The sequence below is a fragment of the Spodoptera frugiperda genome, chromosome 9 (assembly GCF_023101765.2).
Source record: "Spodoptera frugiperda isolate SF20-4 chromosome 9, AGI-APGP_CSIRO_Sfru_2.0, whole genome shotgun sequence".
In the NCBI taxonomy this organism is placed as follows: domain Eukaryota; kingdom Metazoa; phylum Arthropoda; class Insecta; order Lepidoptera; family Noctuidae; genus Spodoptera; species Spodoptera frugiperda.
This window is the reverse complement of record NC_064220.1, coordinates 3,117,252-3,134,237: the sequence shown is the minus strand read 5'-3', so window position 1 is coordinate 3,134,237 and position 16,986 is coordinate 3,117,252. Positions and strand designations below refer to the sequence as shown.

Here is a 16,986-nt window from a genome sequence, read left to right as displayed (position 1 = left end):
TACATCCAACAGGCATTTTTCCCAACTAAGAGCAAAATATCGAGTTAACAGGTACTTAAGATGCCTGGAGCAGTGAACGTTGAACGCTTGCAATGAGTCAGCAAATCTTCTCGACAACGCCGTGACTAGCGGCTTAAGATTCTACTTCTAATAGTTCAGGAGGTCGCAAACAACTCGAAAAATAATCTAAAACCTTTTGCTATTTCATAGAGGGGTTTCCTTTATATATTTTTGTACCTTTGATCAGTGTTACGTTTTAGTGTCGTTAACCCTTGAATGTTGCGTTTATCAAATCTAATTACGAAACTTTATGAGCGCCCATAAGCAACCTCTGAGCCTATCACTCGGGCCTTGAAGATACCCAGGTTACATCCATCAGAAAACACAGACTTCGGCAAAGAGTTCCACTCCCTAGCAGTTCGCACAAGGAAACTTGAGAGAAGCGGTTCGTTTGAGTGGCTGTGATGTCTACCATGAAGCGAGGGCGCTTCACCGATTGTCTTGTGGTTCGATGATGAAATGGACTAGGGGGAATCAAGTTGTGCAATTCCCCAATTCCCAATTCTACGACGCTGACGTTGAACTTAGATATCCAAAAATATTGATTAATCTAAGAGAATTAAAATATAATATAATGGAAATCCCAAGTCACAAATGTTAATTGTTCAATTAAGTAGTTGTTGTAAACTTCCATCTGAGAACTTGCACAGAAGTTCTATCCACACAATGGTCTAACAAAAAATTACTCTGTATATCGATAAAATATACAATACTACATACTCATGAAGGTCTTCAAAAAGTCATTCCACACACGCTTTGATCACAAATATTAGACGTAGGACCAATCGAAACGCTTTTTACCATTGACTTGTAAGAAAGGCTTATTGTACCGCGCAGATCGGATTCGATTTCTCGGTCTGTCGAAGCAAGATATTTAATTTATTCCCTTCAAACTGTCCGTGTCTGTGCTTACAAGTCTCTTGGCGGTGAACTAAAGCATTTTGTTTACTAGGAAACTGATAAATTGGTTTGCTAGGCGATTTTAAACAAAATTTGTATTGGGAAAACTGAGTAAATGAACCTAAAATGTTGCTATATCCATTATATTGATACAAGGGAATTGTAAGGAGAGATTTCTTAAAAGAAATAGAATTTTAAAGACACGATGTTTACAGCCTGATCATGAGATTTACACATCAAGTGAAATGATTATTAGTACATGGTCAGTTTGCAGCTAGACTTAGACGAAATATTTATTAATGGGTGAAAGTTCCCTTATTTGTGCTTCCCAGTTTTGGGTTACATAAAATACAAAAGAACTGGTCAATAACATAATGACACGCAATTTAAATACGCCAGTTAGACATCAATCTGCCACAAAAGTTGAAAACTACGATGAAAATTCAACCAACATAGCTGTTACAAACCAACAACTAAAAAAAAATAAACATGAAATACAACGAAAATAAACGTTCGATGAAGAGCCCTTAGAGAACTTTTAATACATAAAGCAAAAAAATTAACGACACCACAAATCATGGTCAGTCTTACATAATAAAACAAACCTATTTATCTGGAAAACCTCTGTACCTCAAATAAGAGTGGCCATAATAAAAATTTATAGGCAATTTGTGGGGTAAAATACAGCTACCTTACTCGCCCGTCTTTGTTTGGATAATGAAAGTTTTTGGAGCCAAATACAAGGATAGAATAAGCGGGGGTCGACGGAATTGTTGAACCATCTTTAACGCTTCCTTAAAGGCTGAAGCTAAACTTTGGGATCAAAGTTAACTTAAGTTGCAGTTGCTTTTAAAATTTCACACACACAATTTGCCACCAAATCATTTATGCTAAATACTTTCGTTTGCATATGTGTAGATGCACGCATTGATTTTTGATAGCTATGGAATGTATGCTCCTTACATAAAAACGAAGTCCATATTCGAGAATTGTGACTAAACAATTTTGATTCAGGAAACAAAATTAAAACATTGTTTATTAGAATGTTTTCAGTCTACTTGTCTCCGTCACTACCAATTTTCTTAACTCCACAATAGAACTATTGCAGTTCAAATAAGCCTTAAGCTCTCAAAGCTGTACAGGCTTGGTTAAGGTTTACAGCGCGCAAATAGTAGCAACACAAGTATTGTCAACTTGCAACTTGATCCCATCGCGCCCACTGACCCAGTTCGCTTAATTCAACCCCCAACATTTGAACGTGACAATATGGCTAATGCCACCACAGTTTAAATTGGCATTTCCAAAATTGAAATGTGTCCAGTTGTCACGGTTCTATGTGATGCGGGGTGAAATTTCGACGCTTTGTAAATTTTTATTACAGATTTAAAAGTATTGGTTTAGGATTCGGTTTTAACAGATTTTGCTTTTAGTCCCAAAAATATTGGATTTGGCATACTAATTCACACTTTCATGGGATGTTATGACCTGAAGAACAATAAACGAGGTTGAGATACATTTGATTTGCAGTCAGCAAGGTCAGGACTCACCTATCCACGGTATCAATTTATAATTACTACCTATCTTCTTAATACTCTATATGCATTACTTTATTGGGTTGTTTTACTTTCAAGCTTTATTTCTTTTCTTTTCTGTATTTTAATATTAGAAATTGAAAATATATTTCGCTTTCTATATGCTTTTCATATTTTTCATTCCTTTTTCTATGTGTAATTTTTCTCCACTAAGATAAGAACCAGCCTGTTCGTTTTTCACCCTCAAAATTATGTAAACAGCTTAATATGGACGTCACAGAAGCGAAATTATTATCACTGTGGTTACCATAACAACCAAATTTTTCCTGCTCTTTAGAGATTATTAATTACGTTTCATCTAACGTATACTAGCTATTTTAATCTTTCAAGGAGTAACATTTTCCCCATCGGTTGCTCTATGTTTATTGTAAAGCTGGAGTTTCTTAGTTCAGACTAGCGGTGGGCAAAACTCACTACTGAGTGGAGCCCGCTTAACGTCCACAAGGAGATGGCGGGACGAACTCGACAGCTATGACAAGGATTGGCCGCAAAAATCTTTAAACAGAGAAGAGTGGACGGAAGGTAGGGAGGCCTTTACCCTGCAGTGGGACGATTATGGCTGAAATCTAAATGTAGGAGTTCTTCCCAATTTAGTAACTGCTAGGTAATCTCGCAACTTGCATATAGATCAAAATAAAAATACTAATTGTATTTAAAAAGATCAAAACTCATTTTTATCGTTCAAAAATATCCTGCCACTTTAACGCAGAACAGTGAAACTTTGCTCTCATAACTGAAATGATGACTCAATAGTTACATGTCGAGGGATTCCTAATTGCTCTATAATATTTTCAAGGTTAAAGATGCAATACAAGAAGGTTTTTTTAATTTAACTAAGCATACGTGTGTATAAGTAGATGAATAAACCGATCTAATCGAAACGTTGTCACTTTTATTTATTTACCCTTACACATTTATATTTTTATTGTCATGGTCCATACGATTTATCTTAATTTCTACCTCTTGTACTTTCCATACAACAGATTTTTACTAAAATTTTGTCACTATAACTGTGACTATAATCACAATGAATTTCACTCGAACGGAGAACTAAACTTAATTTTAGATTTAACTAAATAGCTCAGTGATTTGACAGATGTATTACTGCTTCTGTGACCCACGCAACAGTTCAATCAATTCTTATCGCATACACATCGACTAACGAGGCAATCCAACAATAGCACTTAAACACAGATGATAATAGTTATATTGCCCAACTATTTAATAATCTTACCTGAATGTCCAATCAAAACTTTAGCTAAGCACAGGTGTCATAAGTTAGGTAGTTAGTAACTTTGCCCGTTTCCCTTAGTATGGTCATCTTGCTTCTGTGTGGGGACTTATAATCTTGTTAAAGTACTTAATCACTGTTTTGGGATCTTTGGCGAAGGTCTAAGAAACAATAGAGAGGCGCAATACGAATTTCAAATTGTTTAGGGGTCGGCCGAGTGTTGGTAAATTTCCTTTAATGCAATGGCATCAAGAAGTTCCTAGTTGTTTGGTGTAATTATAAAACATAACTGAATAAGTGGCCAAACGCCGACCCATTTATAATGACTGACGCTAATCCAATATAAAAAGACCCATAATTGCTTGATGTAATTAATTAGTACATTTTTAATTACATTGGGTATGATGTTAGAAAATGATGTAAAATAAAGTACTGTTCACGCATCAACCGCGTGACCATGCAGGACGACGGCGGCGGCTGAGGTGCGGGCGCGGGGAAGACAGCCGACGCGCGGCGAGCGGCGGCGGCGCTCTTCACTTCTTCGCAATCGGTCGACAGAACGACTCGCGTCCACATTTACAGATACAGAACACTTTTTTCTTAACCTCAAGTGTACATTAAATACTAAATAAAATACTTTGTATTATTAACATGGTCCTTCTACCGGGAATAATCCAGGAATAAATCTTCAAGAAAAACAATTGGATCACCGATCACCAAATTCACCGTTGCAGCGGGAAGAAGTCAACCAGTGAAACGGTCAAGGACCTCTGTGAGTTCGTTCCAATTCCTAACCTTGTTCCTAGACATCCATTTCACACAATAATGTGTTTTTAAAATCATTTTTTCTTCCCACTAGTGCAAACCGGTTATTTTATACGGCGACGCACCTCTTTTGTTCTCAGCTGTGCTTGCTGACGTGTTTATTTTATTAGTTAGCTGCCTGTTCTTTTTGCATTGCAATTTATTTGCATTAAGTCTCCTTGCTTGTAAAATAAACAGCTTTTTTTGACTTTGACAGTTAGTTTTGAATTAATTTCAAATCTTAACAGTTTTTTAAGTTTTTAAGTCTTCAATTCTCAAAATTAAGAGCAAAATGGATATCGATAAATTAGTAAAACAGCGCAGTGGCATTAAAGCTAAACTTACCAACTTTGAAAAGTATATTGCTATGCTTTCTTCGTCAAAGTTTATATCCGAACTTCAACGGATTGATTTAGAAGGTCGCCTGAGCAAGTTTGAAGCTTTGTATGACATTTTCGATGCATTGCAGATGGAGATCGAGTTAGCTTCGGCGAACCCCGAAAACGAGTACGTGGAACGAAATCAGATTGAAGAACGGTACCACTCATTGATCGCCAACGCGCGCAGCCAGCTCCGAACCAGCGGCTCGGAGTGTAAGGGGTCGAAGACGGGCACTACAATGGACTCCAAATCAGGTGCATCGCTTAAAAATGGCTTTGTTCGCTTACCAAAAATTGATTTACCGCACTTTGACGGGGGCTACCAGTGCTGGCTAGAATTTAGAGATACATTCATATCATTGATACATAACAGCGATTGTATCGATGGAATAAATAAGTTTCATTACCTCCGGGCATCCCTTAAGGGTCGTGCGGCGGAGGTTATTAAGAATATTGATTTTAAGGATGAAAATTATGTGATTGCTTGGGACTTACTGTGTGATCGTTACAACAACAATCGCTTGTTAATTAATAATCATGTGCAGGCTCTATTCGATTTAGAACCTATAACTAAGGAATCATCAGCTTCTCTGCGACGTCTTATAGATGTCATAAATAAAAATCTACGAGCACTTAAGACGTTAAAGGAGCCGACAGAGTATTGGGATACTCTTATAATATTTATGATGTCTAGAAAGTTAGATATAAATACAAACCGAAAATGGGAAGAGTACCGCAATGCATTGTCTGAATCTCCTACCTTAACGAAACTTATTTCATTTATTAATGGGAGGGCTGATCTCTTAGAAACATTAGAGGTTAATCAAAATAAGTCAAGCACTAGTGTCAATAATAAACAAAAATCATTTATTATCGCAAGTACCAAAGAGAATCAGAATACACACAAAGAAATGATAAACAATAAGTTAGAAAATAGCAAGGCACATAGTAATAATTTACATAACAAATTAAAATGTCCATTATGTTCTAACGATCATCTGTTATATACATGTGATTTGTTTAAAATTTTACCTACTGAAACACGATTACAAAAGGCTAAAGAACTACGTGTCTGTCTAAATTGTTTGCGCTCGAGTCATATCACCAAGAAATGTCGATTAGCTGGTTGTAAATATTGCAAATCCAGGCATAATACTCTCTTGCATGTTGAACCGACTGAGCAGCCTCATCAAGACCCAATGCCTTCAGCGTCAAATAGTATCGCCTTGCCAATCGATACTACAAACAGTGTCGTCTTATCAGCTGATACTATTCACCATACTAGTACAACCAATGTGTTGCTATCCACAGCTATGGTGAAAGCGGTGAGCAACAGCGGTGAGAAAGTCAACGCTCGAATCCTGCTCGACAACGGCAGTACCGCCAACTTTGTGACGGAAAGCCTCTGCGCCAAGCTGGATTTGTTACGACGTAAGACTACCTCCACTGTCACAGGTATCAACCAACAGTCTTCCTACAGTACACAGTCTTGCAATCTACATATTGAGTCTTATAATGGTGACTATAGGATTAATTTGGACTGCCTAATTTTGCCTGAGATTACTAAACGTTTGCCAGCCTCTTATGTCGATGCGAAGAACATTCCTATTCCGTCAAGCCTACGGTTAGCTGACCCTACATTTAATGTTCCGGCTGTCATTGACATTTTAGTAGGCGCAGAAATCTTTTGGAGTGTTATAGGCACAGCTTCGATAGATTTAGGCAAGCGCATGCCTAAGCTATATGACACCAAATTTGGTTGGATAGTGTCTGGACCAGTTTCTCAGCTTCGTTCGTCTTTAAAAAAGGGCTCACATTTGTGTAATTTTACCCACTTAACCGAACAACCTAATTTAACAAGGTTTTGGGAGCTGGACTCTATTTCTTCTAAGCACGCCCAGTCTCAAGAGGAACGGGAGTGTGAGTTAAGTTTCAAACAAAAAACTATTCGTAATGATAGTGGCAAATTTATTGTTACTATGCCTTTAAAAACTGATCCAAGCGTATTAGGCAATTCGTACAATATGGCAAAACACCGTTTTCTGTCGTTAGAACGTCGCTTTCAACGGGAACCAGAATTCAAGGCCAGATATATCGAATTTATGAATGAGTACGAAAACCTTGGTCATATGAGTGAAGTTAACAACTCAAGGCCGCATTCAAACGACTGCACCGAATACTTCATTCCTCATCATGGAGTAATTCGCGAATCCAGTACGACAACGAAGCTGAGAGCTGTATTTGACGCATCTGCCACTACTTCTTCTAAGGTTTCACTTAACGATATTCTAATGGTAGGGCCTAAAGTACAGGATGATTTACTTTCAATATTGTTAAGATTTCGGCAACATAAATATGTTGTCACTGGAGATATTGAGAAAATGTATCGATGTATAGAAGTGACTCATTCACAACGATCATTACTGCAAATTATTTTTAGAAAAGATCCCAAAGAACCACTAAAGACGTACAGATTAAATACAGTCACTTATGGGACATCATCTGCACCTTATCTAGCAACAAAGTGTCTGGTGAGTCTTGCGGATGATGCTACCACAGACAACGTGAGGTCTGCAATTGCACGGGATTTTTATGTAGATGATTATTTGGGCGGAGGTTCGACTAAATCAGAAACTATAGATCTAGTGAAGCAAATTAATTCAATTCTCTCATCTGCTCATTTTTTTCTGCGTAAGTGGCAATCTAATAGTCCAGAAATTCTCGAAGAAATAGCTGGTAACTCGGGTAAATCTGGTTCATTAGACTTGTCCAGTCACTCCCAGTCATCGAATAAAACTCTGGGTCTGCACTGGTTTTCCAATACTGACACATTATCCTTCTCAATTAATATTTCCGCAAAGGAAATAATAACAAAGCGACACATTCTTTCTGTGATTAGTCAAGTGTTCGATCCGCTAGGACTGGTTGGCCCTTGTATTGTTGAAGCAAAGTTAATAATGCAGCGACTATGGGTTGAACAGTCCGAATGGGACGATGAAGTCTCGTCTGAGATAGTCGAAATGTGGTCTAATTTTGTTCGCACACTTCCTAGTTTAAACAGCTTAAACATTCCACGATGGGTCTGCTGCAACCTAGCGGTGGAACATGAATTGCATATTTTTTGCGACGCGTCAGAAAAGGCGTATGGCGCATGCATATACGTTCGATCAGTATGTAGTGATGGATCAGTAAATGTACAACTTTTGGTGTCCAAAAATCGTGTAGCACCAATAAAGACTGTTACTATTCCGCGCCTTGAGCTCTGTGCTGCGCTATTAGGTACAAGACTGTGTACTACCGTAACAGAATCCTTGACTATGCCCATAGACAAGCGATTATTTTGGAGCGACTCGATGATCGTGTTGGGGTGGCTCAACATATTACCAAATCAACTAAAACCCTTTGTACGTAATCGAGTCGCCGAAATTCAGGAAAGCACTGCTGGAGATAAGTGGAGGTATGTACCGTCGAAGGACAATCCGGCGGACCTTGTTTCTCGCGGGGCGAGGGCCGATTCCATCGGTGCATGTTCGTTATGGTGGACGGGCCCTAGTTTCTTACACAGCTGCGAAAGTAGCTGGCCTATTATGCCCTGTAATAGCGTGAACAAAAATCTACCTGAAGTAGTGTGTAATTTTACTGATCAAGTTGACACTCTTATTAATTCCAATCAATCATCTAACAATTCAATAATTCGGTCCTTAATTCAAAATAATTCTAATTTCAATCGTCTTCAAAGAATCATTGCCTACATCTATAGATTCATTCATAATTTAAAAAATTCTAATTGTAAACTGCAAGGTTCGCTTTCCACTGATGAATTAGATAACGCTTTAACAAGTTTACTACTTAGTGCACAAGCAGATATGTTTCCAATAGAGTGCAATATTTTGAAGTCGGGAAAATCACTGCCTCATAAAAATCGTTTAATTTCATTAACACCATTTGTAGATACAAAAGGAATTATACGCGTAGGAGGCAGGCTTGATAATTCACCATACGATTATAATACAAAATATCCTATCTTACTTTGTAGTAAACATCATCTTACTAGAATACTTTTTCACATGCAACATAAAAGGTTGCTTCACGCTGGTCCACAGTTATTATTGGCAAATATGCGACTTAACTATTGGCCTTTAGGCGGCAGGAATCTTGCCAAAACTGTTGTCAAACAATGTTTAAAATGTTTTAGATATAAGTGTCAAAATATACAACCAATGATGGGTCAACTTCCATGCTCCAGAACCAACATTACATTTCCATTTTTTAACTCTAGTGTTGACTATGCTGGCCCAGTACTGATAGCTGACCGAAAAGGTCGCGGTTGTAAGCTTACAAAGTCCTATTTATGCATCTTTGTTTGTCATGCAACAAAGGCGGTCCATTTGGAGCTCGTCACCGACCTTACAAAAGAAGGCTTTATTGCAGCTCTGAATCGTTTCACGTCTCGCCGTGGTAAACCTCAAAGCATACTATCGGATAATGGCACGAACTTTGTTGGGGCTGATAATGACTTAAAACGAATTGAATCCGATGTTGCATCTGAAATGGCAGAGCAGGGCATTAAGTTTGTTTTTGCGCCCCCTTATTCCCCTCACTTTAATGGCATGGCTGAAGCTGCCGTAAAGTCCACCAAGAACCATCTAAGAAAGTTGCTAAGTCTCACTAACTTCACTTACGAAGAGCTGGCAACCTGTCTGTGTCAAATAGAGGCTGTTCTCAATTCCCGTCCTCTAACTCCCTTGTCCTGCGACCCATCCGATTTGTCTGTCCTCACTCCTTCCCATTTTTTAATTGGACGAACTCTCACGTCTATACCGTGTTCACAGGTTCCTGACAAAACCATCAGCTGCTTAGACCGCTTCAAAAGGATTGAATACGTTCGTCAACACTTCTGGCAGCGTTTCTCTAATGAATATGTTTCATCACTTCAACAGAAAACCAAATGGTCAGTCGCTTCAGATAGGAAGCTCAGAGAAGGAACACTTGTACTCATCCGAGAGAAGGCGCTTCCACCACTTGTTTGGGCACTAGGTCGTGTAGTACGAACCTATGCAGGTGTCGACGGCATCACACGCGTGGCAGACGTGAAGACAAAGAGAGGAGTCATCACAAGAGGGTTTAACAATATTTGCCCTCTTCCCTTCGAAGACGTCAACAGGCGGGAGGATGTTCACGCATCAACCGCGTGACCATGCAGGACGACGGCGGCGGCTGAGGTGCGGGCGCGGGGAAGACAGCCGACGCGCGGCGAGCGGCGGCGGCGCTCTTCACTTCTTCGCAATCGGTCGACAGAACGACTCGCGTCCACATTTACAGATAGAGAACACTTTTTTCTTAACCTCAAGTGTACATTAAATACTAAATAAAATACTTTGTATTATTAACAGTACGGAACAGCAATATCGATTCTGTTAACTGCAATTACTTTTTTATGGATTATAAGCTGGTAAACGAGCAGAAAGATAGAGCACCTAATTGTTAGTACAAGTGTATTGCCAGTCTTTTAGAGGTTAGAAAATTGAAGATTTTTTGAAGATTCGGGGATTCAAGAGATTTGGGAGCGGGGATTTAGGTCTGTGATAACCTCGTTGTTTTCACTATGAGGCCGTAGTATTATTACTCCAGTCTAGGTGGCCCATTTACGCCATAACATAGCTCTCCACACTTAAAACTTGACTGACTGTCGGTATATGCCATGAATTTCATAGAAATACAAATACATTCTGTAATATATTCCACATGTGTTTACACACCTTCAACATGAGTACAAACTTAATTGAACAATACGAGAAATACAATTTTTGTAGCAAATTTTATAACCCAGAACGTTTTTTAATGTATTCATTTCATTCACACACATGCATAACCGTTTGTTTTGTCATAACAAAATAAAAAAACTGTGAGCAAAATGCTGAATTTTAAAAAGCTTTCAAAATGACATTTTAATTATTATTTTTCAATTGTTTCGTCGGTTTAGTTGGGTGTAAATTAAATAAACGTTTCTTTTATTTCAACTTTAAACATTGATACGCATAGTGCATGTTTGCTTATTTTATGGCTTTGATAGTTTAACAGTTTTGGGTATAAGCCAGTATAAGATACTGTGATTATGTCAATCCTCTATTATAAACGAACATTGAACGGCAACGTTTAAAAAAGAAAAAAAAAAAGCATATGATAAGCAATTGCCGGCACCCATGGATACCCGATACACAAGAGGCGTTTCAAGTGCATTGCCAGCCTTTTCGGGGTTTAGGAACTTAAGGCTTGTTCGGGGATTGGAAAGTTTGGGAAGAGGGGTAATTGGGCAATTAAACAGAATTAATATTCTTTTTTACTAGGACGCAACGAGCAGACGCCTCACCTGATGGTAAGCAATCAGCACCGCCCATTAACACCCGCAACACCATGACAGTTAGTTACACCACATTTTATGATAATAAAAAACTGAACTGAACATGAAAACAGCAAATAAACAAACTCATAATATTATGTTATTCAATATTAATAAGAATTTTGACTCCCTTTAGCTGGAAGGCTAACTAAACAATAACGAATTCAAGAACACGAGACTGCACTTACCATCATCCTCCCAGTCTCTCGCAGGATAATATTAAAATATGTTATGTAAAATGTATTGCCCGCGTTAGGGAGCATTGCTTTCGCTTCGGTGCATCGAAGTTATATGCAGACGACAGGCGATGCATTAGTCATGATTACATTCTGATTCAGAACACACTTATATGACTCAAAGTTTATAACAATATGTAACTTCATCGTTAGCAAATAATATGCAACCTATTCCTACACACTAGTATATTTCCAAACTCTGTACTATTTTGAGAATTTTGAAAAAAATACATCATTATTTGGCCTATAATTTTATATGGTAGGTCAAACCTCCTAATAAAAACCGATCTAACCATGAAGCAAATACAAAGAGGAGATGTCATAACTGGATGTCCCTTTAACATAATGCGTGACACTTTACGGGGAGCGCAAGACATTACAAACCACGCCCCTCTCTATTTTCCATCTAGCAGTTCCATTCAATAGTCCACATTTTAATGTGCCACTTTCTGAGCGCTTATAACCTATCTTTTTACTTATTATATCATTGAGCCGATTTGTTTAGTCACAGTGCACAATCACATCATGGCATCTCCTCTTTGTACTTGCTTCATGGATATAACAGATTAAAAATGTAAAGTACCTAAGTAGTGAATGCATTTCTACCTGCACTGAACTGTAAGACTTTGTGCTGTAAAGAATCTGAAAGCAAAGCAAAAATTTGAAATAGTTGAAACTGTAGTGGTACTAAGACAAGGAACACAAAAGTATTGCCGCCGGCGGTTGTCAGACATCGTTGGCACTGCAGCACGCTACACAATCCGACATCGAACGTTCGCTTGCCGCCACAACGAAGCTTTTTAACAACTTACTCCTTTTGACTTCTCAATGGTGATATTTTTGCTATAAAATAAAATCTTTTGCCGTCTTTACTGGGATTTAAGACGTAAAGAAGCTTTTATGTCAAATGACTAGTTGTTAAGAGTGCTTGTGATAGAAAAATGTGCAATATATGCACATACATGATAATGTATGTACATACATAGTCAGTATAACAAAATAAAAATTCAAATATATGTACTCATACTCGAAATGCCAATCTGAATACATAAAAAATGTTATAAGAGTTCAATTATTCATGTATAACATTAATAACAATGTAAAATCTACATTTACTTGACATTTTCATTTGAAAAAGTAATAAATTGTGACATAAGTACCAAAACCTTCCCCACAAAATAAGCAAGAACTGCAACACAAAAACAAAAAAACTTTCATTTTTATACACAGAAAAAGACATACAAAATATTTGTTTGTCTATAAAAAAACAATCACGTGTAAAAAGATAAAGAAAGACACACTGATATTTGCTCAGTAAAACGTACTTAATACACAAGGAGACTTAATAAAATGGTGTACACAATTTTATTCCAAGTGCTAAGAATAAAATGAGAGGTGCACAAGTTTTTATTCGAAACGTTTTGCTACTCAGTGTAAATGCAGATATTCACAGGTTGGTGACCTGTGTGCAGTATGATAACTTGGATACATCAGAAGTTTCATTTAGAACAAAATCTAAGGCTCTAGACAGACTGCATTTCAACTGCAATCCAACTTCAAATTGCAAGCATTATGTGAACAGCATACCGACTGCACGCAGACGGCACTTCAACTGCAATCGGACTGCAACTTTGATTTGCAGTCCCATTGCAGATGTGTCAACTGCATTCAAACTGCCGTTATTGGATTGCAGTTGAAATGCAGTCAGAATTGTATCTCCTCTTCGGCTTTAGATGACGGAATCATGATAAAACACACATTGGTTAGTATAATCTCACTTCATAGTCGATGAAGTATGTACGATATCTTCCAGCATACTACTGTCATTAGTCGTACATTAAATGTTTTATTTGGCTGCAAAGATAATAATTATGTTATCGGTACGTATAGCACAGGTTTTTATTCTTCTTAGTACCGGCAGTGCATTTTTAAGATTATTTACCGTACTAAGATTACTACTGCCAGATATAATATTGTATTTATTTGTGTCCCTAAAAATAGCTTTTCTTTACTTTACTGTGTACTTCAGTATTTGCCGAAATAAATAAATAAAAATAATTATTTAAACATTTGAAACTTTTGATTTATCTATTAAGTGACTGTGTGTTTAGAAAATATCGTTTCCACGGACTTCCAACGTGGTTGGTCGTTCTTTTTTGCTGCTATTTTATTAAACACCCTTTTAAATATTTTACAACAACACTGTTTTTGTACACTGTCTGTTTCTGATGCTTTATCTATTGTTTTTGTGTTAGAAAGCAGAATTAAGTTATTAGACAGAAAGTGAGACTGTATTAATAACAGTTAAAGTAGATATTGTTGACATTGTTACTTTTATATTAGAAAGAGTCGTTAGGTTTTATTTTAGTGCTCAGTTATTTTTTCATACTATTATATTTTTTGCGTCAAATGGTTCGCAAATCGCAAAACTACCTAGCGGGTTTACCGGCTCGAAAAACAGGAGTAGGAACAGGATGGTTTTTAGTCAGTAAGAGTCTGACACTCCCTCTCGCTTCGACCAAGGCGGAAGAAGTCATTGAATGATCCCCCCTCCCCCAAAAACCGGACAAGGTTTATCCTTACTATAACTATAAAAATCAGAATAAATAAATTGATGTTATAATTATAAATATGCTTTAATTTGTCTATTTATCGCAATCACGACAATAGTATTGCACTTTTCTTGCATTGTATTGCAATTTATGCGTCAGTGGGTGGCGATAAAGCTATTTAATTTAAACCGTGTGCGGTTAACCCGCGCCCTGTTACGACAGAAATCCTATTAGCAGCTGTGCATAGTTGAACTTTTATGACCAACACTTTATGACATTCATAGAGCTTCAGCATGTTCAGTATTATACTTACATACTTTCCTTCTACGTGTATCCTTTTGACAGACGTAGATTTTTTAAATCTTTAGGACAAAAATGTCAGCCCCATTATAGGATTCAGAATTAGTACAACTACACGTACTACAACACATACATGTAACTTCTTCCTGACTTCAGCCAATATTCATAATTTAACAACAATATAGACTTACAGTTCCAGAACTAAGTCGTCTACATATAAAGATATTTTAAGAATATAAAGACCACATGTTTATTTTTTTTATCTGGGAAAAACCGATATTACATTACTTAAAACATAATACCCAGTAAAGTATACAAAATCAAATCAACGTGATACCCACAACATTTTCCACATACATATATGTATAAAAAAATGTTAAATGATAACAATAATATATTGCTTTCCCAATAGTGTCATCCTAGCGCAGGGGCCAACTAATCCGGAGCTGCGGAATCTAATCAGGAGCTGCGGAATCTAATCCAGTGCTGCAGACTACCTAGCGGGTTTACCGGGGCTCCGGCTCGACAGGCAGGAGTAGGAACGAGGTGGTTTTTAGTCAGTAAGAGTCTGACACTCCCTCTTGCCTCGTTCAAGGCGAGAGAAGTCATTGGATGATTTTCCCTCTCAAAAAAAAAGCGCAGGGGCCATACTAATTTTCTTTGTATCGTTCCAATTTTAATATAATATACTGCCGAAACAAGTACAACAAATGTGTAAACCCCCTGTACCTGTACTTCAAACAACACATCAGTATCCTTTTAAGTAAATACTCCACCATGTAACATTGAACAAGCTCGTTCGTGTAATAAAGCTATTACTATGCATTTCCAGGAAACCATACAACGCGCACAATGGCTGATGAAAAAGAAACGTTTTTATTTTATGGCTATCGAAAATCCATAGAACATAACGACGTATACCAACGAGTCTGCTTACCTAATCTGTTTTGTGAAGCGTTAAACATGGTTCGTGTTTATTTTTTTAGCGAAAATGACTTTATTTTAAAGGAAGAAAGAGCTAAGCTGAAAACTGTTTATAAAGTTAGTTTTTTGTACATCTTTCTCAGAAGATTTGTATTGATTTTAAATAAATAAATATCACTATCAATATAAGGTTTTTTTAAAGGGATAAATCATCCATTTATTTCTCACGCCTTGGGCAAGGCGAGAGGCAGTGTATGACTCTTACTGACTAAAACCACCGCGCTCCTACTCCTACTTTTCGAGCCAGAGCCCCGGTAAATCCGCTAGGTAGTCCGCAGCTCCGGATCATCCATATAAGGAAGTTTTAGTTTTTATAGGCATGATATGAAATCAACTAAAATAATAATTTATTCACGTAAATATAATGAAGAAAAGCTCTTCTATTTTAGTATGTCTCACGATAGATATTACAAAAAAAAAACCGGCCAAGTGCGAGTCGGACTCGCTCATGAAGGGTTCCGTAACAGCAAGTAGATGACATAATATAAAAGTTATAAAATAACTTGGTTTTACATAGTGTTTGTATGAACAACAAAGTTATATTTGCGGTTTTTGAAAATGTTTTATTTCTCAAAAACTAATTATGATATCTCGTTCAAACCAATTTTCGTTGTTAGTTTCTATTGAAATCTACAGCATATATTTTGTTCAGTTTTCTTACTCTTTTATTTTAAAAGTTAGAGGGGGGACACACTTTTTTCCACTTTGGAAGCGTCTAACTTTCAAACGATTGATTTTGACGAAAAGTGGTTTTAGGAACCTTAATGTATTTTTAAAGACCTATCCATAGACACCCATCACGGATATGTAAGCTGAAAAAATTTTTTTTTTATTCAGTTCCATGTATGGAGTGCCCCCCTTTAATTTTTAAATTTATTAATTTTTATTCAAAATTCTAATAGCGGTTACCGAAATACACCATCTTACAAAGTTTCAACTATGTAGGCCCAACAGTTTCGGAAATAAATGGCTGTGACATACGGACGGACGGACGGACGGACGGACGGACGGACGGACAGACGGACAGACAGACAGACATGACGAATCTATAAGGGTTCCGTTTTTTGCCATTTGGCTACGGAACCCTAAAAAGGATGGCATTACAACTTAAAAAGAGAGAAACTATAAATATAATAAGTAGAACAGCTTTTATATTTTAGGATGTCTCACGATAGTTATTACTAAAAAAGGACGTATGACATTACAACTTAAGAGAGAAACTATAAACATAATAAACAAAATCAGATGAAAACATTTCCCATACCCTCGACCGTCTACCTCTTCTAATATAGTGTAAGTGTGATGACTTCCCGTTTCCCGAATAAACGCCATGGAACGAACCTGGGCCGACCATAAAATAAATTCAATCATTGCCAAGCATTTTACAAGACATATTCAACTATTTCCTTTTGTTGAACACAACAGTAAAACAATGGTTTGTGTTGATATCAACTTTTGAATAAAAAAACCACATTTGTAAATGGACTTATAAATTAGTTAATTAGTCTATGATACAGGTATTGAACCCAAAATATATACGTTGTCTA

General features: G+C 37.1%; 1 protein-coding gene and 1 pseudogene across 6 annotated transcripts; one reads left to right on the top strand and one right to left on the bottom strand.

Moving 5' to 3' along the window:
* The first annotated feature begins 4,219 nt into the window (after nucleotides 1–4,219).
* LOC118279021 (uncharacterized) lies at nucleotides 4,220–10,353 on the top strand. 6 transcript variants are annotated; one of them, XM_050695799.1, is made up of 2 exons: nucleotides 4,220–4,555; nucleotides 5,057–10,353. In XM_050695799.1, the coding sequence occupies exon 2, from the start codon at nucleotides 5,057–5,059 to the stop codon at nucleotides 10,160–10,162; it is 5,106 nt and encodes a 1,701-aa protein (XP_050551756.1). In that variant the 5' UTR covers nucleotides 4,220–4,555; the 3' UTR covers nucleotides 10,163–10,353. The 6 variants fall into 6 exon arrangements, with proteins under 6 accessions (XP_050551756.1, XP_050551755.1, XP_050551757.1 ...); XM_050695798.1 differs by having other exon boundaries at nucleotides 4,220–4,944; XM_050695800.1 differs by having other exon boundaries at nucleotides 4,220–5,222; nucleotides 6,279–10,353.
* Nucleotides 10,354–15,062: 4,709 nt separating this feature from the next.
* Nucleotides 15,063–15,161, bottom strand: LOC126911082 (U6 spliceosomal RNA; annotated as a pseudogene).
* Nucleotides 15,162–16,986: the final 1,825 nt, after the last annotated feature.

Bases quoted from the DNA above. Each gene is read 5' to 3' on its own strand.
- LOC118279021 (XM_050695799.1), top strand. From the start codon at position 5,057: ATGGAGATCGAGTTAGCTTCGGCGAACCCCGAAAACGAGTACGTGGAA.